At 44.0% G+C, this 23,924-nt stretch overlaps 2 protein-coding genes across 3 annotated transcripts in view; both read left to right on the top strand.

Annotated features, from left to right (window-relative positions):
- The first annotated feature begins 3,128 nt into the window (after positions 1-3,128).
- The window catches only part of NSUN4 (NOP2/Sun RNA methyltransferase 4), a 38,913-nt gene continuing 18,117 nt past the window's right edge, over positions 3,129-23,924 (top strand). For both annotated transcript variants that reach the window (XM_082454700.1, XM_082454699.1), the window contains exons 1-4: positions 3,129-3,284; positions 7,221-7,564; positions 12,295-12,449; positions 15,467-15,627. In XM_082454700.1, the coding sequence (XP_082310826.1) occupies positions 3,192-3,284; positions 7,221-7,564; positions 12,295-12,449; positions 15,467-15,627 (753 nt within the window). In that variant the 5' untranslated portion in view covers positions 3,129-3,191. The remainder of the gene's footprint in view (positions 3,285-7,220; positions 7,565-12,294; positions 12,450-15,466; positions 15,628-23,924) is intronic.
- LOC309657293 (sperm head and tail associated protein-like) lies at positions 4,113-7,208 on the top strand. Its single transcript, XM_082454508.1, has one exon. The coding sequence runs from the start codon at positions 4,418-4,420 to the stop codon at positions 6,359-6,361; it is 1,944 nt and encodes a 647-aa protein (XP_082310634.1). The 5' UTR covers positions 4,113-4,417; the 3' UTR covers positions 6,362-7,208.

Genomic DNA, 23,924 nt, shown 5'->3' with positions numbered 1-23,924 from the left:
TTCGATCCCTGGTCTGGGAAGATCCCACTTGCTGCGGAACAACAAAGCTTGTGCACCATAACTACTGAAACCCGCTTGCCTAGAGCTGGCGCTCCGCAACAAGAGAAGTCACCGCAATGAGAAGCCACAACGAAGAGTAGCCCCTGCTCGCTGCAACTAGAGAAAGCCCACATGCAGCAACGAAGACCCAACGCAGCCAGAAAAAAAAAAAAAAAGGAAGATCTGCATAACTCAGTGAACCAACAATTTCCAAATAACCACTGTAAGATCTGACAAAATTATGCATGATAGACCAACAGATCTTAATGTAACAGACTATGAAAAGTTCTTTGATATGATTTCAGATTCTACACTGCCACTAACCTTGAAGGAAACTATCACTTGTCAAATTTTGGTGTAGTATCAAAGAATATTCACAGTTACCTATAAAGGTTATAAAAATACCCCTCTCTTTTCTAACTACATATCTGTGTGAGGCTGGATTTTCTACATATACTGCAACTAGAACAACATATTACAACACATTGAAGAAGAATATCTGAGAATCTAGCTTTATTAAGCCAGACTTTAATTTGCAAGAGATTTGTAAAACAATGCCACTCTTCTGACTAAATTTCTTTCAGGAAAATATAATTATTTTTCATAAAGATATTTATGTTAGCATGTAATGGGCTTATTATTGTTATTTTTAATGAATAAATATTTTTTAAAATTTCTCAGTTTTAATTTCTAAGCTGGTAAATATTGATAGACAAAATAAACATCTCAATAATTCTCAATAATTTTTAAGATTTTGAAGAGGTCGCAAGACCAAAACATTTGAGAATCATTGATCTAGTCCAACCCTCTCTCCCTTGTTCCCCCAATTTCTAGATGGGTAAACTGAGGTTTGGAGTGGGAAGGGGCCCTTCCCAGGGAGATTGTGGCTGTGGTTCTGACACTCCATATTTGGTGTAAGCCTTTGAAAACAGGTGTGTCTGGGATACCTCCTCTCTAGTGTATTGACTCTTTCTTCACTGGATCCTTACCTGGATTTAAATGTCTTTTTTTTTAATTTAACTTTTATATTATAGTTGATTTACAATGTTGCATTAGTTTCAGGTGTACAGCAAAGTGATTTAGTTATACATATATCCATTCTTTTTCAGATTCTTTTCCCATATAGGTTATTACTATGAGCTTTTTATTTTTATTTTTTAATTTTTTTATAGATTTATTTCATTTATTTATTTTTGGCTGCGTTGGGTCTTTGTTGCCGTGCGCGGGCTTTAGTTGCGGTGAGCAGGGACTACTCTTTGTTGCAGCGCGCAGGCTTCTTGTTGTGGTGGCTTCTCTTGTTGTGGAGCACGGGCTCTAGGCAAGTGGCTTGAGTAGCTGTGGTGCGCGGGCTTCAGTAGTTGTGGCGCGCGGGCTTCAGTAGTTGTGGTGCATGGGCTTAGTTGCTCTGTGGCATGTGGGATCTTCCCCGACCAGGGCTCAAACCCGTGTCCCCTGCATTGGCAGGCGGATTCTTAACCACTGCGCCACCAGGGAAACCTTGAGCTTTTTTTTTAAAAAAGGCCTTTCTCTATACATGTACCTCCCTCCACCTTACAACTGCTAGGTCCCTGTAACAAACTTCTCAAAGAAATTGTTTACACTCACATCTCTTTCTCATTTTTCACTCCCTCATTCAATAAATATTTATTGAGAGCCAACAATGTATCATATACAGTTCTAGGTGCTGATAATTCAACAATGAATCAAACAAAATTCTTGCTCTTTAAATATTACATCCTAGTGAGGGGAGACAAATCCAGAAAAATTGTCCAGAACTTGTAAATGGGCAGAAGAGGATTACTGGGTGATCTTTTATTGTAGTGCTGGGGTATACCTTTGATTGACTTTACATTGACTAGGCTATCTTACAACTTTGTAGGAGTAGAGGTTAACTTGTAGAAAACTGATGGCAATGCAAATCTTGTCTGAGAGCAATGCAAATAATTCCTATCCATAGAAATGCAAATGAATTTTTGTCCAGTAGAGATGGAATTTAATTCTCTCTGGTAAAAGATAATCCCCAACATTATAGTTTATTGCTTAATAGGATATTAATGTTTTTGCAACTATTAGCAAATTCATTTCAGCATTCCTTTGGCTCATAATCTAAATCTCTGAAACTCAAATTCTCATTTGAACAAGTCTTACCATCTCACTGGTTCCCTCATTATTTAGGATAATAATGGATAAGCAGTTTATTATGATGAATAAAATCTTTGGCATGTGTTCATTTTATATTTCTATAAGTTATGTTTTTAACCTTTTGAAAATTATTATTTAGCACACTATAAGAAAATAAATACATATCAGGTGATAATAAGTCAGAAGAATAAAAGCAGGGTAAGAGGACAGCTATTGACTGGTGGTGTAGTATATACTAGTGTAGATAGGGTCAATCAGTCAACAAGTCCTGTACTTCTTTCTCTGAACTGTAAGGGGAATCCATCTTCTCTCCATCTTCACTGCCACCACACTAATGCAGACCATGGTCTTCTCTCATCTGATCTCCCTGCCCTACTCCCACCTACTCCGATCGCTGGCTATCAGATGTTCATTTGTAAAAACAATTATCTGATCATGACCCTCCTTTCCACTGGCTCCTGTGGTGGAGTCAAGTTCTGTGGAAGCTTAAAAAATTTGGGAGACCCTCTTTAAGAAAAATAATACAAAAATTAGGTACGAGCCTTGAAAAGGGCAGTGCAAATGACAGGTCCTGAAACTTAAGCTTAATTAGCTTCACTATAAAACCGCCTCTGCCTAGAAGTCTAGCCTCGTTTTTCTCTACCTCAGGATCTCTCTCTGTACTTCTGCCTAGAAGGCTCTTCTCGCTCCATTTTGCCTAACTAACTCCTTCAGTACTCAACTGTCAGCTACCAGTCCTCCCTGATCCCCCAACTGGGTTAGGGGACTTTACAGAGTCTGTACAAGCATCCAAACGGAGCCACCACTCTCCGCGAAAAATTCTTTTCCAGACCCTCAAAAGATCCCTACGCTGGGCTGGGTTTGCATCCGTGACGTATAGGTGGGCGGAGCCCCAGGAAAGAGGCGTAACTCTCTCCCCTTTTCGTCCGCAGTGGGGCGCACCACCTCTCCGGAACCTGCGCGTCTCCCTTAGCGGTTCCGGTCGGAATTACCCGGCAGCCCACGCCGACATGGCTGCGCTGGTAGGGAAAGGTGTGCGCGACATGCTGAAGCGTGCGGACTTCATGACGGTCCCGCGGAGACAACGACATAAGAAGAAATGGGTGAGGTCCCGTGGCAGCAGTGTCTCGCCACCACCCCTCGGGAAACTTCTCCAGCCCTCCCACTTCCCGCACCCCCAGTTAGGCTCGCTACTCCCGCGCCTCTGGAACGCCTTGGGCCTCCTTTCCCCCGCCCCTCAGGGGGCGTGACTAGGCGCCTCCCGCTCACATCTGTTACGTCATCGCCTCTGTCCGCCCTTTTATTTCGTCAGAAGTCTTCGGCTTTCCCTCTTAAGTCTGCAGACTCCGCCCCTCTATGTTACGTCATCACCTCCGTCCTCCTTCTTTCAGTTCTGTCACGCCTCTTGTTTCCCGGCTCTTGGTTACCTTCCCCTGGGCCCCCACTAACCCTTCCACTTCCCTTCCTCCCTCCCCCCTCCCCCTTTTTCCTCCTCCCTCTCCCCTCCCACCCCCCCACCCCCCCGCATGATCTCTTCTCCTCCTTTCCTCCTAAACCTTCCAGCCCGGCCTCTCTCACCCCTAGGAAGGTGACATAGCGACTTCCCCTTCCCTCCTTCCGCTGCCCTCCGGGAAAGGATTCAACCCCTTCCTCAGCCTCGAGCCGTCTCTGGTGCCCAGGAAGTTACAGTAGCCACCCTCCCGGCCTTTCCCCAAACCCAGGCAAAAGGTGCAGCGACTCCTCTCACCCCATGGACTCTCCCCACTTATCCAGAGATCCTTTCTCTGGCCTCACTTGTAGCCCTGGAATTTCTTCCATAACCGGCCAGCCCCCCTCCCTACCCCGAGCGATTCCTTCCCCGCCCCCACCGCCCCTCTCCCCACCCCCACCTCCCCTCTCCCCACCCCCACAGACTCCCCTGCGCCCAGGAAGATGTTCTTTCGAACCCTGTTCTCCACTCCTAGGAAGGCCCTATTGCCGGGAGCCTATCCTCTCGGGTTCGTCCTCTCCAAGTCCTTGTGTTGACCGGTTCCGCCTTGTGGCGTCACCCCCTGCCCGTCCGCGGAGCCCTTATTTCAGCTGGATCAGTCCCCTGAGAACACCATGTCCCTGTCCCCGAGGCCCTTACACTGACCAACACACTTATGGCTGTTACTGTGGTGGATACCCTTCAGCCCCAGTAACCAACCCGGTGACCTCCCCTCCCCTCACTCATGTGCCTTTGGAAACTGGCCCCATGATTTCACCTTCCATCACTCCTGGGACCCAGGGAACTTGCCCCATGATTTCACCTCCTGTTACTCATAGGCCCCTGGGAACTGGCCTCATAATTTCACCTCCTCATGCTCACTGGCCCATGGAAACTAGACCTATAATTTCCCCACCCCTTTCTCACAGGGTTTTGGAAACTGGGCCCATGACCTCCACTCTGCTCTCTTCCTGGTCCTCAGGGAGAAGTTATAATGATCCTCCTCTTTCCCCAGCATCTTCCCCACCCACTGGCAGCTTTTACCATGGCCACGTTAAGCATCTAGACGCTTGTGAACCTAAACCACAGCTTGACGCCCCTCTTGGGAAAAATTACTGTGGCTCCCCACTTTCTTCTCAGGCAGGCACATCTTCTTGTCCCAGCTCACCTCAGAAGGGCTCTTATCACTATTCCCATCTTCCCCCAGATGCCCGCATACCTGCCCCTGGGAGCCCTTACTGTGCCATCTGCCTACCCCCTGGGAGTACTGGCTCTCCTTGCTCGCCCCAGTCCCAGGTTTCCAGGAAGCCTTGCTTTGAGTCCATTTACTCTTGGGAGACTGGTGGGAGCTCTTATCTCTGCATAACCCCAGGCACTACAATTTCTGGTGCATCCTGTCCCCAGGAACCACCTCTTCCCCTGTCCTCCCACTGTCCTTGTTCTGCCTTCTTTCCTTCACCTCCAGGCAACCAGTTTATGTCTCCACCCCAGGCACCCCACTGCAGAAGCTATAAGGAACCCCCTCTCCCTGCCCCAGTTTGCCCCCAAGCAAAGTCTCCCAAATCCTCAGAGTTAAAACAGCCATGTGCTCCTCACAGATGTCACTCCCTGGTCACCCAGCACACTCCTCCTGACCGGCCCATGTCCCCTAAGGCCAGCACCTCTCCTCCACCTCCCTCCTGCCCTCCTGGTCTCTCTGGTCCTTCTTGTATGGTGACATCCATCAAAACTTGCTCAAATTCCTGCCCCAAAGAACTTCCCCAAGGGACTACCGCACCTACTGTGGTCCCTAGAACCCTCAAAACAGTTATCCCCACTTCCCTTCCCCTTCGCCTTCCTTGTGATCCTGTCTTACCCAATAGTTATGCTCAGACCAGCCCCCTAGGACCCCCCATTGGACCCCCCTGCAGTACCCATGTATATTCTGTGGTTTCCCCCACCCGCCGCAATCCCTGCCTACTCTCTGGTTCCCTCAATCAATCCGCAGTTCCCCTTCAGTGTCATAACCAGCCCGTGGCGCCCTCCTGTGGCACCTATAGCACTCCCAGGGGCCCACCCCAACCTCATCGCCAGCCTGTGGCGCCTCCTTGTTCTACGCATATCTATTCTTTTATCCCTTTGAGAACACCCTTTGACCCCCCAAATTTACCCATTGCCCCCCGAGCCTGGGGCCATCTTGATACTAGGCCCTGTGGCCTCCATGTCTACTCTGTGGCTTCTCGAGACTGCCGCAAGGAGTCTCCCCAGATCCCCTACAGCTGTCCTTTGTCTTCATCCAAGAGTTCCAGCTGTAGTACTAATGCGAACTGTAGTTCGACTGTTGTTATTAGTGAATGCCAGAGTAGTGACAGCCAGAGCAAGAACACCCTCCAAAGCACAAGTTGGAGCCAGAGTGAGAGTACCCATAGCCCTAGCACAAACTGGGGTCAAAGAAAGAGTTTCCATCTTAGTAGAAGTCTGAGTGGGAGCAATAGTACCCATCAAAGCATAAATCAGGAACAGAGTGAGAGTCCTCAACTTTTTGAAAGTCAGGGCCAGAGCGAAAGTACCCAACACAGCAAAAGTCAGGGCCCGATCAAGAGTGCCCTCCGTAACAGAAGTTGGAGCCGAAGCAAGAGTCCTCGCCGTGGCAAAAGTCGTGGCCAGAGCAAGAGTCCCCACCGTAGCAGAAGTCGAGGTCGGAGCAAGAGTCCCCACCATCACAAGAAATGAGGGCAGAGAAAGAGTTCTGACCAAAAATCCAGGCTAAAGCAAAATTCATAGACAGTAACAGGGCTGCCAGCCATAGCAAGCATCCCAGCTGTGGCAACCAGGACCAACTTGTGGACTCCTCAGCTGAGGCCTTTTTTACCTTTCAGTCTACTTCTGTGCTCTTCAAGCCTGACTCATGCCCCTCTCTGCTACCCTCATAGCAGTCATCCTGTAAGTCCCCACTTTTGTTGACACCTCAAGGTTTCTGTGAGCTCTCCTCATCCCACCTTCCTGGAGTCTGGGGACTTTCCCAAAATGACCCTCAGCCCTGTGATTCTGAGCATTGTGGTGTCAGTCACTGCATGACCTTAGGTAAGTTACCCTCATCTCTCCATCAAATGTAGAAGGTTGATATTTTTTGTGTCCCACTGCGCTATCTCTTGTGGTGCTCACCTAAACTAGGAGACATGAAAGTGCTTTAGAAAATGGAAGGACTGTTCAGAAAGAAAGCATCTTCTATTTTTAAGCTTGATGCTTCACCCAGGGCCTACACAGTTTCTACCAACCTTCTGTAGACTCTTCTCAAGAGTCCTCTCCAAGGCCTCAAAGGAGTACGCTCTTTATTGGTGACCCCCACATGCTATTGTGAGAGCTATAGCTTACTTTCACAACACGGAGACAGAAAGGCTGGTTCCCCACTGCTTGTCTCTCACACACTTCTTTGGCAGGCAGAGGCAGGATGCAAAGACAGAATGCAAAGACAGGAGTGGGCACTAGCTGGATCCACGTTTGCCCCAGCGCTCTGAGGTACTGGTGGGGTCAGGCAGTAGGGGATAGAGGCAAGACTGGAAGACCAATAGGCCTGTTCTCGTTCTTTTAGGCTGCCACAGAGCCCAAATTTCCTGCCACTCGACTGGCTCTGCAGAATTTTGACATGACCTACAGTGTGCAATTTGGGGATCTTTGGCCATCGATCCGGGTCAGTCTCCTCTCAGAGCAGAAGTATGGTGCACTGGTCAATAACTTTGCTGCCTGGGATCGTGTGAGTGCTGAGCTGGAGCAGCTGAGTGCCAGGGACTTCGTGAATGAAGCTATCTTCCATGGGGAACCAGAACCTGAGAATGGCCAAACTGCAGCTCCACCCCCTGCCTCCTGGGCCTGCAGTCCAAACCTTCGATGCTTCACTTTCGCCAGAGGGGATGTCAGCCGTTTCCCTCCTGCCAGGTAGGATCTGGAGTTGTGTCGGGGGCTGTCCTGAGTGTCTGCTGGAAGTAGACAGGAAGAGACGCAGCTCCTGTCCTGTTTAATAGGGATCTTAATACTGCTAATATTTACTGAGTACTTATACATGCTGGGCATTATCTCCTTTTGTTCTGTCAACAGCCCTCTGAGGTGGGTAATATTATTGTTTTTCTTTTACATTTGAGGAAACTGAGGTGCAGAGAAGTTAAGGTACTTACTTGCTTTAGGTCCCTTAGATAGTAAGTGGTGAAGCTAGTAAGTGGTGAAGCTAGTATTTAGACCCAGGCAGGCTGACCTCAGAACCTGCACTTTGAACCTGCTTAAGTGCCCCACTTCTACTTCCTAAGTAAGAAAAAAAACAAAAAACTAAAAACCTTTTTACATGAGCACCCTCTCCAGTTAAAATGTGTGTTATTTACAACTGCTTTCTCACTTGCCCCCATCAAAGTGAGTAGGACAAGTAACCTGATGATACCAAATAAGAGGTGGGACTTGCCTAGGAAATGGGGCTTGCTTAGGGACACAAAGTTAGTACCAGACCAGACTGGGGTAAAAAAAAGGAGACCTTCCAGTCATCTTATCCAATGCTCAGATGTATATGAAGTTGAATGAAAAAAGACTCTGTAATAAAATGCTAAATTGAGAAAAGGAGAGCTCAATGTTAGCTGTAGGAGGTGGGAATTGATCTTTGAAGGACTGATTCATTCATTCAACAAATATTTATTGTCTACCAAATGCTAGGCACTCTTAAGTGCACAGGTCCTCATGGAGCTTGCAGCCTAGTGAGGGAGATAACTGTTGAAAAACTATTTATGGTTGTGATAAGTGCTACAGAAAAAAAGTACAAGATGCTATGAAGTCTTATAGTTAGGAGATCTAATGCCGAGGAAGTGAAATTTAAGCTAAGACCTGAAAGCTGAGTAGGAATTAAAGCTGGTGGCATGGGAGTGGGGATGGGAGTGTGATGTGAGGCTACAGAAGAGGGCTGGAGCCAGATTTTGAAGGTTTTACAGGCCTTATGGGATCATGGACTTTTTCTCTAAAAGGAAGAGGGAGCCATGAAAGGTTTGTTTGTTTGTTTTGTTGGTGGTGGTTTTTTGTTTGTTTTTGGCCACACCATGTGGCATGCATGATCTTAGTTTCCTGACCAGGGGTCGAATCTGTGCTCCCTGCAGTGGAAGCTCAGAGTCTTTTTTTTAAAAATATTTATTTATTTATTTATTTTTGGCTGTTTTGGGTCTTCGTTTCTGTGTGAGGACTTTCTCTAGTTGCGGCAAGCGGGGGCCACTCTTCATCGCGGTGCGCGGGCCTCTCACTATCGCGGCCTCTCTTATTGCGGAGCACAGGCTCCAGACGCGTGGGCTCAGTAGTTGTGGCTCACGGGCCTAGTTGCTCCGCGGCACGTGAGATCTTCCCAGACCAGGGCTCGAACCCGTGTCCCCTGCATTGGCAGGCAGATTCTCAACCACTGCGCCACCAGGGAAGCCCGGAAGCTCAGAGTCTTAATCACTGGACATCCAGGGAAGTCCCAGCCATGAAAGGTTTTAAGCTGGGGAATAACATGATCAGATCTGAATTTTTAAAATATCATTCTGGCTGCTGTGTGGAAAATAGATTGGAGAGGGGCAAGGCTAGAAATGGGGTTGTAAATTAGGAGGCTTTTGCAATTGTCCTAGCTGCGGGTTTGAGGGAAGGCTGTATGCTTAAGAGAAGTAAGAGATGAGGTTGGAAAAGTACATGGGGGCCATGTGTGGGGATCTTGAATGTCAGGAGCTTGCAGGTTCGGGGAAGGGGATTTTCCTGGTGGTCCAGGGTTGCTCATAAATGGCTGGAATTACCAGGGCTGGGTAGCTTCAGAGATGTGCCTTTTAATTCATATTGCTGTAATTGCAGTATGTTCATCTGTTCTAGAGAACCACTGAAGAGGGTTTCTGAGTAGAGGAAAGGTAATGTACAGTGGTTAAGAAAACCTAGGTTTGGATCCTGTCTTCACCACTTATTAGACATGTGGCATTGGATAACTGAGCCTTGGTTTCCTTATCAGGAAAATAATCTGGAAAGTAATGGTAGTAATAGCTGACAGTATAGCTCACTATGTGCCAGCTACTGTTCTAAGTACTTGTCTTCTATTACTTCCTTTAATTCTTACACTAATCCTATCTGATAGGTACTGTTATTACAGATGAGGAAACTGAGGCACAGGGAAGTTGAGTAACTTGCAGAAGGTCACACAACTGATGAGCAACTGGGCTGGATTTGAGATCCAGGCAGTCTGGCTCTAGAATCTGGGTTCTCCTGCCTCACAGGGTTGTGGTGAGGATTAAAGGAAATGATGCGTATTAAACACCTAGTATAGTACCTGCAATATAGCACTCATAAATAGTATCTCTTACTATCGATGTTATTCCCATCAAGGTTGTGCTTTAGGAAGATCATTTTAGTCACTGTGAGGAGGGCATAGATTGGAGCAGGATTAGAGACCAATTTGGAGGCACTGGCTTTAGGCAGATCCATGGAGTAAGACCCATGTGGTTTCCTAAGTTGCCTGAGGACACCCGGAGAGTAGTGGGGGAAGCAGCCCTCTGTGTTTAAGTTTTTTTCCTTCTTGTCTTGATGGGCTCCCTGTAAATCAAGGGGATCTTAATCTCTTGGGAGTTCAAGGATGTACTTAGGGAGTCCAGGAACCTTCTGAAATTGAGAAATTGTTGTGCTGCTTTTTTTTTTTTTTTAGTTTATTTATTTTTTATTTATTTATTTTTGGCTGTGTTGGGTCTTTGTTGCTGCGCGCAGGCTTTCTCTAGTTGTGGCGAGCAGGGGCTACTCTTCTTTGTGGTGCGCGGGCTTATTGCGGTGTCTTCTCTTGTCGCGGAGCACAGGCTCTAGGCGCGTGGGCTTCAGTAGTTGTGGTGTATAGGCTCAGTAGTTGCGGCACAAAGTGTGATTTGACTTTGAAAATATCCTATCACGGCCTGAGCCCATTTGTGAACGCCAGAGGTGTTGTGACCTCAAGACTGGGGATTGTAGGTCTTGTAGCTGATTCTCAGTGGTGCTCTGTCTTATATCTTGTCACATCTTTCTTCCAGAGCCTTCCTGTCAGGTCAGCAAGGACCAAGTTTCTGCCTCCTTGAGGCTGTTGCCAAAGGCTGTCCGTGCTGAACCGTGTCTCAGGCTGAATGGCTGCACCACAGTTGCCCTTATGACAAGTGGGTTGGGAGTGAGAAGGCCTTCTGTGACAACAACCTGTCTGTTGTCCCTCTCTCTCTACCCACATGGGTGCTGCCTCTCTCCATGCCTTATTAGCTCTCATTTGGACTCTTTTTTCTTTTTTAATTAATTAATTTATTTTATTTATTTATTTTGGCTGTGTTGGGTCTGTGTTGCTGCGCGCGGGCTTCTCATTGCGGTGGCTTCTCTTGCTGCAGAGCATGGGCTCTAGGCGCGTGGGCTTCAGTAGTTGCAGCATGTGGGCTCAGTAGTTGTGGCTCACGGGCTCTAGAGCACAGTCTCAGTAGTTGTGGCGCACGAGCTTAGTTGCTCCGTGGCATGTGGGATCTTCACAGACCAGGGATCGAACCCGTGTTCCCTGCACTGGCAGGCGGATTCTCAACCACTGCGCCACCAGGGAAGCCCCTCTCATTTGGACTCTTGTAACAGCTTTCCCACTGGTGTCTCTGTTTCTAATTTGTTCTTTGTAGCCCACCTAGCTTTCTAAAACTCTAACTAGCCGATCATGTCATTTTCTTTAAAAACTTTTGGTAACTGCCTACAGGTTATAGTCCAAACTCCTTAGCATAGGGTTTAAGACCTTTTACAGCCTTGGCCTCTATCTGCTTTCCAACTTCAATCTCATGTACCTTGTATTTCTAACACACCAGATTTCTCACTGTGTCTGAAAGAAGGTATGAGTTTGCATGCATCTGTGCCTTTGCTTTTTCTTTTTACTTCTGCTTGGAATGCTCCTCTTCCCTTTTTTTTTTTAACCGAATGAAGACCCATTCCTTCATCAGATCTAACTCAGGTAACTGACTCTGACAGGCACAGTGGATGGCACTCTTTTCTGAACCCACAAAGCACTTTGTGTCTCAATATGTAACCTAATAAAACTGAGTTCCTACTACATGCCATTCACTGTTTCAGGTGTTGGGGATGTTATAATGAACAAAGCAAGACAAAGTCCCTACCTTCGTTCTAATAGGGAGAGAGAGAAGGGGTAAAATACACACAAACCTATACATATAAAGTGAATAATAAATACTTTAAAGAAAAAGAATGCAAGATAGATAGATGGGAGTAGGGGGCTGCTACTTTTAGATGGAGTAGTCAGGGTATGCCAGTGCCTCTTTGATGAGGTAACTTTTGAGGAGGACCTGAAAGAAGTGAGGAAGCAAATGAGGGATATTTGGAGGAAGAGTGTTGTAGGCAGAAAGCACAACAACTACAAAAGCCTGAGACAGGAGTATGCGTGGCTTAATTAAGGAATAGCAAGATGGCTGGTGTGGCTGAAATAGAGTGAGTTGATCTATGTTTTAAAAGGCTGCTCTGGTTGCTATGTAGATGAATGAGTGAGTAAGCACACAACTGAGTGTGGGTCTGAGAAATGAGTTTTTGCTGAGTAGAGCTCAGTAGCCCCTGAGGGCATGGACTTGTGACCTTGACTTCCAGTGGGTCTCCTGACTTGGAATTTGACTCTAAGGTGGTCTCCTCTCTTCTAGGCTTGGCAGCCTGGGTGTCATGGATTACTACCTGATGGATGCTGCCTCCTTGCTGCCTGTCCTGGCCCTCGGCCTGCAGCCTGGTGACACCGTGCTTGACCTGTGTGCCGCCCCTGGGGGAAAGACACTAGCATTGCTTCAGACTGGCTGTTGCCGTAAGTCAGAGGGCTGGTGTCTTGGCAGGGAGGGCTCCCGACCTCACCCAGTCAAGGGCACACTAAATATGATGGGCTTCTGGTCCGGGTCACAGGTAGGATAGTGCTTGCTTGCTAAGCTGGTGTGTTTTTTCTGTTTGCAATGATTTTCTCTCTTTCTCCGTTAGTTGGCCAGGGAAGACTGCTGAGCAGAGCAAGGTCTCTGAAGGCAGATTAAAACAGAGCCCTGATTAATCTACCACATGACACTTTCATCCCTCTGCATCTGTTTACTTTGTGTCTAAGATTAAGTTCCATTTCCTTAGCCTGCCAGCTAAAGTGATAAGATCTGGCTGCAGCAGCCTGTTATAGCTTTATCTTCATTTTTTAATAAATTTATTTATTTTTGGCTGCGTTGGGTCTTTGTTGCTGCGCGTGGGCTTTCTCTAGTTGCGGTGAGTGGGCTTCTCACTGCAGTGGCTTCTCTTGTTGCGGAGCACAGGCTCTAGGTGCGCGGGCTTCAGTAGTTGTGACTCACAGGCTCTAGAGCGCAGGCTCAATAGTTGTGGCGCACGGGCTTAGTTGCTCCAGGCATGTGGAATCTTCCTGGACCAGGGCTCGAACCCATGTCGCCTGCATTGGCAGGTGGATTCTTAACCACTGCGCCACCAGGGAAGTCCCCCGTTATAGCTTTACTGTGTCATTCTGCCCCAGGCTTTGTGTGTTTCTGCCAAAACCTGCTACTCTCTGTTGCCTGAATAAGCCTCCAACTTTGCCATGTTATGGATTCTCTCTGGAATACCCCCACTTTATCACAGCTGGCCTGTCAACGCCCTTTAAGCTTTCCAGCCTCAGCTTAAGTGTGCCACCTCCTGGAAATCTTCCCTCATGATCTCTGCTGGCCAGTTGAGAAGTGCTGCCTCTGTCTCCTGTGCTCCCACACCATGGGCATCACCTTTGCAACTGTTAGCACATTAGCCTTGCATCAGAGCTTTACTGGGTATGCATCTTCTTCCTCCTCAAGGTTATAAATTCCTTGAGGACAGGCCCAGGTCTTACTCAGTAGTATAGGCCAGGCTGGGCCTTGTACATTGTAAGTGTTCACTTCAGCCATCCATTGGCCGACATCCTGCCTTAAATAGGCAGTATTTTTATCTTGAGAAATATCCACAAGGGGGCTGTATTTTTCACACTGATCCTGGAGCTCAGCCAGGCTTAACTTGCCATATGCCCTAGCCTTTTTGTTGGGCCTGGATCCTTCTTTTCCAGTTCTCATTAGCCAACTTGCACAGTTTGAGTTAGCTTCCAGCCTCAAGGTAGGTCCTACAGGTGATTCAGAGAGGTACCACATTTGATCACTAGCTTCTGGCAGTCCAGAGAGAATGGAGAAGAAATGTTGATATGGTTTAATGGGTCCAATTCAAGGGAGCCCAGCCTGTGTACTGGGCTGTGTTAATCTGACTGAGTGCTGTGAGAATCCATCAGAAGGGGGAATGGATAAGGTAGGGTTACTTGGATGAGGAGGGACTGGAACTCAGAAGAGGAAGAAGGGCCAAGGAGAAGTAACTGAGAGTTGCTTTTCTAAGGTATGCTGAATCACCAACACCTCACCCTTATCCCAGCTCCTCACTCAAGTGACTCTGTGATCCCAAGGAGATAGGAATTACAGGGTAAGAAGGGACCAGCCCTCATATTTTATGGAGGGGGAAATTGAGCTCTAGAGAGATTAAATAACTTGAATCTTTTACATGAGTTGGAGGTAGAGGCAGAAGTGGAACCCAGCTTTTCTTTTCTCAGTTGATATCCTGCTGCAAATTCCTCTTGAGCAGAGAATCCAATTTTGACTTCTTTGAGTGCCCTCAAAAATTGGGACATATTTCTTTGTGGGAAGACTAAGCTGGTTCACCATTGGATAAGGTATGTGTTCTCTAGTTCTTCACCACAGTGCCCACTGCTCCCTTTCACTCCTTGACTTTGAGGCCAGGTGTCAATTGCCATTTATCATTAAGCTTGCAGTAATAATATTTCTTATAGTAGAGCCAAGAGCAAAGTGAGATATTTCTTGAACTCATGTCTATCACAAAAGGGAAAATGAAAGGAAGATGATGAATCATTTAGGATTAGGTTTGGTCATATACAAAAGAAAACTCAACTAACCGGCTTAAAGAAGAAATGTTTATTTCTCTCTTACATAAGAGAGCTGGGATATAGGCAGTCCAGGGCTGGTATGGAGACCCCACAATTATCAGGGGACTATTTTATTGCTGGCTTCCATCCCCAGGATTGCCTCATGGTCCTCATAACTGCTGGAACTCCAGTCATCACATTCAAATTCCAGGCAGGAAGAAAAGACTGGACAAAAGGGACACATCTCCTGATTGTATCAGCTCCTTTTAAACGTTTTCCCGGAAGTCCCACACAATAATTCTGCCTACAACTCATTGACCAAAACTTAGTCATTGAGTCTTACTTAGTTGTCAAAGGAGGCTGGGAAATGTAGTCTTTTGGGGAATATTGCTTCCCCCTCCCTCAAATAAAATTGGAGTTCTATTACTAAGGCATAAGAGGAGAATAAATTTTGGGTAAGTAATGTGTAGTATCTACCAAAGATGAAGAGAGACACATATTTCAAGAAAAGTGGGAGAGAACGTATTTCTTTAGAAATAAATGTTTTAACCTGGTCTGCTTTATTTATTTACATAACCTTTCTGGCCTATGTCGGTGTTTGCCTTTGCAGCCCCCACTCCAGAGTGTCTAGTATTGTGCTGTGCATGTAGTAAACGTTTCTCCTCCACCTGCCCCTGCCCCTGGGGTCTGCATTGATTGGCTATGCCTGAGAATTGGTCTGACTCTCTATTAGCACCATTGCTGGTGGGATGTTTTCTTTTGCTGTGGCCTCTGAAGTTGCTTTATTCCTGCGGGCATAAGATGTTCATACTACCCAAAACGTCTATAGATTCAGTGCAATCCTTGTCAAGATTCCAATGGCATTTTTTACAGAAGTAGAAAAAACAATCCTAAAATTTATGCTCCCACAGGCAATCTCGCTGCCAATGATCTCTCCACTTCACGAGCAGGCAGACTACAGAAGGTCCTTCACAGCTATGTGCCTCAAGATGTCAGGGATAGGAATCGAGTTCGAGTCACATCATGGGATGGCAGGAAGTGGGGAGAACTGGAGGGGGACATCTATGACCGGGTGAGTGATTCCTGATCTGGGACATCCAGCTAGCCAAATCTGGCATCCCCATCCTGGCTCTAGGCCCTGAGGGGGTAAGATCTAGCCATATATATTTGAGGATGTATGGCTGACTGTGGACCTGGCCAACTCTCCATGGATGATTTGGTGAAAACAGCCATCTGTAGAATTGTTAGTTCAGTTTAGATAACTGGCTACTATCTTCATTAGAGGCAGTTAGCAAAAAGAGTTTGAACCTGTCTGACTGGAAAAAAAATTATTAGGCTTATTTTATTTTGCAACTCACTTGGTTACACAGTAACCCTCATTAAATTAATATGAATTATCTCATTTATTTTTGAATATTAATACAGTACATGGTACAAAATGCAGAAGGCACAGCATGGTATCCAGGGAAAAGTATGTTTCCCTCTTACTCCTGTCTCACAGCCATCTACTTCCTCTCCCTATAGATGACTATTGTCTATATTTTCTACTGTATCCTCTTAAAATATTTTCTTTGTGTATATACAAATATAAATGTGTATTTTAAATCTACAAACAATAAATGCTGGAGAGGGTGTGGAGAAAAGGAAACACTCCCACACTGTTGGTGGGACTGTAAATTAATGCAGCCACTATGAAGAACAGTATGGAGGTTCCTTAAAAAACTAAAAATAGAACTACCATATGACCCAGCAATCCCACTGCTGGACATATACCCTGAGAAAGCCATAATTCAGAAAGAGTCATGTACCATAATGTTTATTGCAGCTCTGTTTACAATAGCCAGGACATGGAAGCAACCTAAGTGTCCATTGACAGATGAATGGATAAAGAAGATGTGGCACATATATACAATGGAATATTACTCAGTCATAAAAAGAAATGAAATTGAGTTATTTGTAGTGAGGTGGATGGACCTAGAGTCTGTCATACAGAGTGAAGTAAGTCAGAAAGAGACAAACAAATACCTTTTGCTAGAGAAAAACAAATACTGTATGCTAACACATATATCTGAAATCTGAAAATAAAAAAATGGTTCTGATGAACCTAGGGGCAAGACAGGAATAAAGACGCAGACGTGGAGAATGGACTTGAGGACACAGGAAGGGGGAAGGGTAAGCTGGGACTAAGTGAGAGAGTAGCATTGGCATATATACATCACCAAGTGTAAAATAGATAGCTAGTGGGAAGCAGCTGCATCGCACAGGGAGATCAGCTCTGTGCTTTGTGACCACGTGGAGGGGTGGGATAGGGAGGGTGGGAGGGAGATACAAGAGGGAGGGGATATGGGGATATATGTATACATATAGCTGATTCACTTTGTTATACAGCAGAAACTAACACAACATTGTAAAGCAATTATACTCCAATAAAGATGTTTTTAAAAAAAAAAGGAATGATAGTATATTATGTTTACTATTCTGAACTTTGTATTTTTTTAAATTTAATAATGTGCCTTGAAGTTCAAGCTTTTGTTTTTGTTTTTGGAGTATAATTGCTGTATAACAGTTTATATGTACTTAGGATATTGACAGAGGTTACTAAATCACTCCCTATGGAGGCCAAATCAGTTTCATTTCTACTGGCAATGAATAAGAGTACTGTTTCCTCATATCCTGCCACCACTGATGTTGTCCAACTTTTTGGTTTTTGCCAAACTGAAGCATCTAATTTGCATTCTGTTATGAATGAAGTTGAAAGTCATTTCATATATTTTTTTTAATTTTAAAAATTTATTTATTTTATTTTATTTATTTTTGGCTTCATTGAGTCTTTGTTGCTGTGCGCAGGTTTTTTCTCTAGTTGCGGCGAGTGGGGGCTACTCTTGGTTGCGGTGTGCAGGCTTCTTATTGCGGTGGCTTCTCTTGTTGCGGGGCACGGGCTCTAGGCACATGGGCTTCAGTAGTTGTGGCTCGTGAGCTCTAGAGTGCAGGCTCAGTAGTTGTAGTGCATGGGCTTAGTTGCTCTGCGGCATGTGGGATCTTCCCAGATCAGGGCTCGAACCCATGTCCCCTGCATTGGCAGGCGGATTCTTAACCACTGCGCCACCACGGAAGCCCCTCATTTCATATTTTTAAGTTATTTGTATTTTCTTTTAATTGACACATTCTAAAAACATTTACTTAAAACATATACTTCTAAAAATGTAAAAAATATGTAGCTATTGTCTCTGTGTTGTCATCTGACACATTTGTCCAATCTGTCCAGTTCTTGCCATCTTGTCTCAGCCACTCTAAAAAATTGAAAGAAAGACCAAGGCTTATAGAATCTTGGATACCTTGAGAGACCTGCTTCCCACCTGTGTAGGAATCCCCTATTCAGCTTTTTTGGTATGGGGGCAGCAGATTGGAGAGAGCATGACCTCTGCTGTCGGCCTAACTTGTTTCTGTATCACAAGGTTGCCACTCACCTACTTTGGGAAAGCTGCTTGATCTTGCTGAACTTCAGCCTCTTCATTTGTAAAATAGGAAATACTGCTATGTAAGATTATTATGAGGATTCATAATGAGCATATCCAGGGAAAGTGCTTAGTACATCATCTGGCCGTGAAGATTAGGCAGGTAGTAACTATCATCGTTATTCAGCCTGTGCTTTCACACTTTCATTGACAGGGGCTCACTGAGGTTTGGTGGTTGAACACCTCTGCTGTTAGAAAATTCTTCCTCTTATTGAGTTAAAATGTGTAGATTTTATGGTATATCGTTGAGTACAGGGATTCTAGAGTCAGACTGCTTGGATCGGGGTCCTGGCTCTATCACTTATCAGCCAGAGAAGTTTGGGCAAGTTAACCTTTCAGTTTAAGTTTTAGTTTCTTCATCTGTAAAATAAGGATAATAGTAGTGCCTATCCCATAGGTGAAGATTAAATAAGAATGCATTTAGCATAGCTCCTGGTACATAGAAAGCATTTAATAATATTGTCATCACAATCCTTATTATGTTTATTATTTCCATTCATCGGTCCTAGCTATGCCTTTTAGAACAATGAGCTGCCTCCCATTTCACATGAAAGTGCTTCAAACATTTGAAAACAGCTTTAATGTCCTGAAGACGTCTTTGTTAATTTATTTGTTGAACAAATAGTTGTGCATACTATAACATAGTAACACATACTACGTGTTAGGCAAGGGTGAAGCACTTTAGATGCAAAGAAGAATACTATCTCAGGGCTCCATACGCTCTTGGTAACTCTATCTCTCCCCCAACTCTACCTGGCCATCAGCTGGAGTGCCAGAGCTCTGCATTTTCATGGCAAGATACCTACCTGCCTCCCCACTCACAGCTTTCTTTTTATAGGTGTTGCAGTTATACCTTTACCCATCTCTTTATTTTTAGCCTTGTTGAATCACTTCCTTTTAGATATGTCTCTTATATACTGCATGGAGTTGGGTTTTGCTTTGTGAACCAATCTGTAAATTTTATTCTTTTAAAACAGTTGTCACTGATATATTCGGTTTCGGCTCTGTCAGATTATTTACTGTGTTTGTTTTACTTACTTTATCTAGGAAGGTTTTTATATATATATATATATATATATATATATATATATATATATATATATATATATATATTAATTATTTATTTTTGGCTGCATTGGGTCTTCGTTGCTGTGCACGAGCTTTCTCTAGTTGGGGTGAGTGGGAGCTACTCTCGTTTGCGGTGCGCGGACCTCTCATTGCAGTGGCTTCTCTTGTTGCGGAGCACGGGCTCTAGGCACATGGACTTCAGTAGTTGTGGCTCACAAGCTCTAGAGCACAGGCTCAGTAGTTGTGGTGCACGAGCTCAGTTGCTCCATGGCATGTGGGATCTTCCCAGATCAGGGTTCGAACCCATGTCCCCTGCATTGGCAGGCAGATTCTTAACCATTGTGCCACCAGGGAAGTCCCAGGAAGGTTTATATTTTAATTCTACATTAGATAATTTCAATATGAAAACTCTTTGGGGGTTTAATTCTACTGGTGGTTGTTTCTGCTAATGCTTGCTCAAGGAGGCTTGTTTCCCTTTAAATTTTGTGGCCATTTTTATCACCTTTCATAATTTTCTAATAATTTTTCTGTTGGAGTATAACACAGAAGTGATCAAATCATCAATATGCTGCTTAAAGAATGATCTTATAGTGAAATATATTATTACTATCCTTTCAAGAACTATGATACTACCAGCATCCCAGAAACTCTCTTATGCCCCTTTCTGTCTTCCTAGAGGTGATCACTATTCTGACTTATAAAACCATGGATGTACTTCATATAAATGTAATCATATAGTATGTACTCTTGTCTGACTTTTTTCTCTCATTATGTTTGTGAGATTCATCCATGTTGTTGACCCTGGCAGTGGTTTATTCATTGTTGTTGCTGTATTATATATTATGGTGTATATACAGAATTTATAGTCCATTCTATTCATAATAGACATTTGGGTCACTTCCAGTTTGGGGCTATTACAAACAACACTGCTGCGAACATTCCTGTAAATGTGTTTTGTTGCACTATGTACACATTTCTGTTGAATTTCTGAATCATAGAGTATGTGTATATTCAGTTTTAGTCAATACTGTCAAAGTTTTCCAAGTGATTGTGCGAGTTTACATTCCTACCTACAGTGCATGAAAATTCCTGGTGTTCCACAACCTTATCAACATACTATTTTGGGACTTCCCTGGTGGTCCAGTGGTTAAGACTCTGTGCTTCCACTGCAGGGGGCACGGGTTTGATCTGCGGTGGGGAACTAATATCCTGCGTCCCGCATGCTGTGTGTGTGTGTATGTATGTGTGTGTGTGTGTGTATATGTATATATATATATATATATATATATATATACACTATTTTTTCCTCATTTTAGCCATTTTGGTGGGTGTGTAATGATATTTGCATTGTGATGTTAATTTTTGTTTCACTGATGACTAATGAGTTTGGACACCTTTTCATGTGTTGATTGGCTACTTTTTTTGAAGTGAGAATTCAAGTCCTTTGCCTGTTTTTCCTATTGTCTGTCTCTTTTTAATGTGTCTATTTTTATTTATTTATTTTTAAATTTTATTTACTTTTTATTTTATTTATTTATTTGGCCACACCACGGGGCTTGTGGGATCTTAGTTCCCTGACCAGGGTTTGAACCCGTTCCCTCACATTCCCTCAGCAGTGAAAGTGTGGAGTCCTAACCACTGGACCGCCAGGGAATTCCCTGTCTGTCTTTAAGGATTTACTTCTTATTTACTTATTTATTTTTGGTTGCATCGGGTCTCAGTTGCAGCACACGGGATCTTTCGTTGTGGTACATGGGCTCTTCGTTGCGGCATGCAGGCTTCTCTCTAGTTGTTGCACGTGGGCTCCAGAGCTCGCGGGCTCAATAGTTGTGGCGTGGGCTCCAGAGCGTGTGGTCCCTATAGTTGCGGCATGCGGGCTCTCTAGTTGCAGTGCATGGGCTTAGTTGCCCCACAGCATGTGGGATCTTAGTTCCCTGACCAGGGATTGAACCCGTGTTGCCTGAATTGGAAGGTGGATTCTTAACCACTGGACTACCAGGGAAGTCCCCTTGTTTGTCTCTTTTTAATGTGTGAGTGTTCCTTTATGTATTCTGGATATGAGTCCTTTATTGAATATATATGTATTATAAATATCTTCTTCCACTCTGTAACTTATCTTTTCACCCTCTTAGGATGAAACAGAAGTTCTTAATGTAGTCTAATTTATCACAATGGTTAATGCTTTTGGGTCTTATTTTTTTTAATTTATTTTATTGAAGTATAGTTGATTTACAATGTTGTGTTAATTTCTGCTGTACAGCACAGTGATTCAGTTATACAAATATATATACAGTCTTTTTCACATTCTTTTCCATTATAGTTTATCACAGGATATTGAATATAGTTTCCTGTGTTATACAGTAGGACCTTGTTTATACATTCTATATATGATAGTTTGTGCCTGCTAATCCCAAACTCCCAGTCCATCCCTCCCCCAACCCCACTCCCCTTTGGCAACCACAAATCTGTTCTCTATGTCTGTGAGTCTGTTTCTATTTTGTATATAAGTTCATTTGTGTCATATTTTAGATTCCACATATAAGTGATATCATATGGTATTTGTCTTTCTCTTTCTGACTTACTTCACTTAGTATGATAATCTCTAGGTCCATCCATGTTGCTGCAAATGGCATTATTTCATTCTTTTTTGTGGCTGAATAGTATACCATTGTATATATGTACCATATCTTCTTTATCCATTCATGTGTCAGTGGACATTTAGGTTGTTTCCTTGTCTTGGCTATTGTGAATAGTGCTGCTAGGAACATAAGGGTGCATGTATCTCTTTGACTTATAGTTTTGTCTGGATATATGCCCAGGAGTGGGATAGCTGGATCATAGGGCAACTCTATTTTAGTTTTTTGAGGAACCTCTGTACTGTTTTCCGTAATGGCTGCACCAATTTACACTCCCACCAACAGTGTAGGAGGGTTCCCTTTTCTTCACATTAGGTCTTATTTAAGATACCTTTGCCTACCCTAAGGTAATAAAGATATTCTAGTATTACCTTCTAGAAACTTTTTTGTTTTACCTTTGTCACTTGGATTTACAGTCCATTTGGAACTGATTTTTATGTGTAGTGAACAAAGTTAGGATACTAAAAATGGTATTTAGTTGACCCAGTATCAATTATTGAAAAGATTATTCATTTTCCACAGCTCTGCCTTGTCACCTTTGTCATAAATCAAGTATCCATATATATGTGGGTCTGTTTCTGGACTCTATTCTGTTCTATTGACCTATTTATCTTGCTTTTCAAGAAACTATACTGTCTTCATTGCTATGGCTTTATAGTAAGTCTTTAATATCTGGTATACTAAATCCTCTAACTTTATATTTGAATTTCTCTTGGCTCTTCTTGGTTCTTTTGTATTTTCATAAATTTTGTCAATTTACACAACAAGACTTTCAGGGCTTTTGCCAGGAATTACATTGAGTCTAAAAACCATATTTGAAAGATAATTTCACTGGACATAGAATTCTATATTGGTAATTGTTTCCTTTTAGCATTTTGAAGGTCTTATTTTTTTATTTTTTAAAATATTTATTTATTTATTTGGCTGTGCTGGGTCTTAGTTGCGGCATGTGGGATCTTTGTTGTGGTGTGCAGGATCTTTAGTTGCGGCATGTGGGATCTGGTTCCCTGACCAGGTATCGAACCTGGGCCCCCTGCATTGGGAGCATGGAGTCTTAGCCACTGGACCACCAGGGAAGTCCCTGAAGATCTTATTTATTTTGCTATTCATTGTTTCTGTTGAGAAGTCAACTCTAAGTCTTATTAAAACTCCTTGAGGGGAATTTCCTGGCAGTCCAGTGGTTAGGACTCAGTGCTTTCACTGCTGGGGCCTGGATTCAATCCTTGGTCAGAGAACTAAAATCCCACAAGCCATGAGGCGTGGCCCCCCCCAAAAAAAACGACCTTTAAAGGTGGTGTGTATATCTCCTGCCGGAGGTTCATAGTGCCTCCTGAATCTGTGGTTTGATTTTCTCATCAGTTTTAGAAAATTCTCAGTCATTATCTCTTTTTTTTTTTCTTTTAATAAATTTATTTATTTTATTTATTTATTTTTGTCTGTGTTGGGTCTTCGCTGCTGTGCACGGGCTTTCTCTAGTTGTGGCGAGTGGGGGCTACTCTTCATTGCAGTGCGCGGGCTTCTCATTGTGGTGGCTTCTCATTGCGGAGCACGCGTGGGCTCTAGGCGCGCGGGCTTCAGTAGTTGTGGCACGTGGGCTCAGTAGTTGTGGCTCACAGGCTCTAGAGCACAGGCTCAGTAGTTGTGGCGCATGGGCTTTGTTGCTCCGCGGCATGTGGGATCTTCCCGGACCAGGGCTCGAACCCATGTCCCCTGCATTGACAGGTGGATTCTCAACCACTGTGCCACCAGGGAAGCCCCCAGTCATTATCTCTTCATATAATTTTTTTGCTTCATTTTTTCTCATAATTTTGGGACTTTAATTACATGTATGTTAGGCTTTTTCACCATGTCCCGTATAAATTTTATATTCTTTCCTATATTTCTCTCCTTTTTTCCATCATGATTCAATCTGGATGTTATGTTTGACCTGATTCACCAGTCCTTTCTTACCTGTGTCTAATAAGCTGTTAAATACATCTGTTGAGGTCTTTTTAAAAATTGAGAAATAATTGACATATATATTAATATTGTATTAGTTTTAGGTGTACAACATAATGATTTGATATATGTATATATTGTGAGATGATTATCACAATAAGTTTAGCTAATTAACATCTATCACCACACATAGTTAACAAATTTTTTTCTTT

Source organism: Balaenoptera physalus (genome assembly GCF_965194825.1).
Source record: "Balaenoptera physalus genome assembly, chromosome: 1".
NCBI lineage: Eukaryota > Metazoa > Chordata > Mammalia > Artiodactyla > Balaenopteridae > Balaenoptera > Balaenoptera physalus.
Note: the sequence above shows the minus strand (reverse complement) of the source record. Positions and strands in the feature narration are given on the sequence as shown.

Excerpts from the sequence above, each read along its gene's own strand:
- LOC309657293 (XM_082454508.1), top strand. The coding sequence starts at position 4,418 with ATGATTTCACCTTCCATCACTCCTGGGACCCAGGGAACTTGCCCCATG.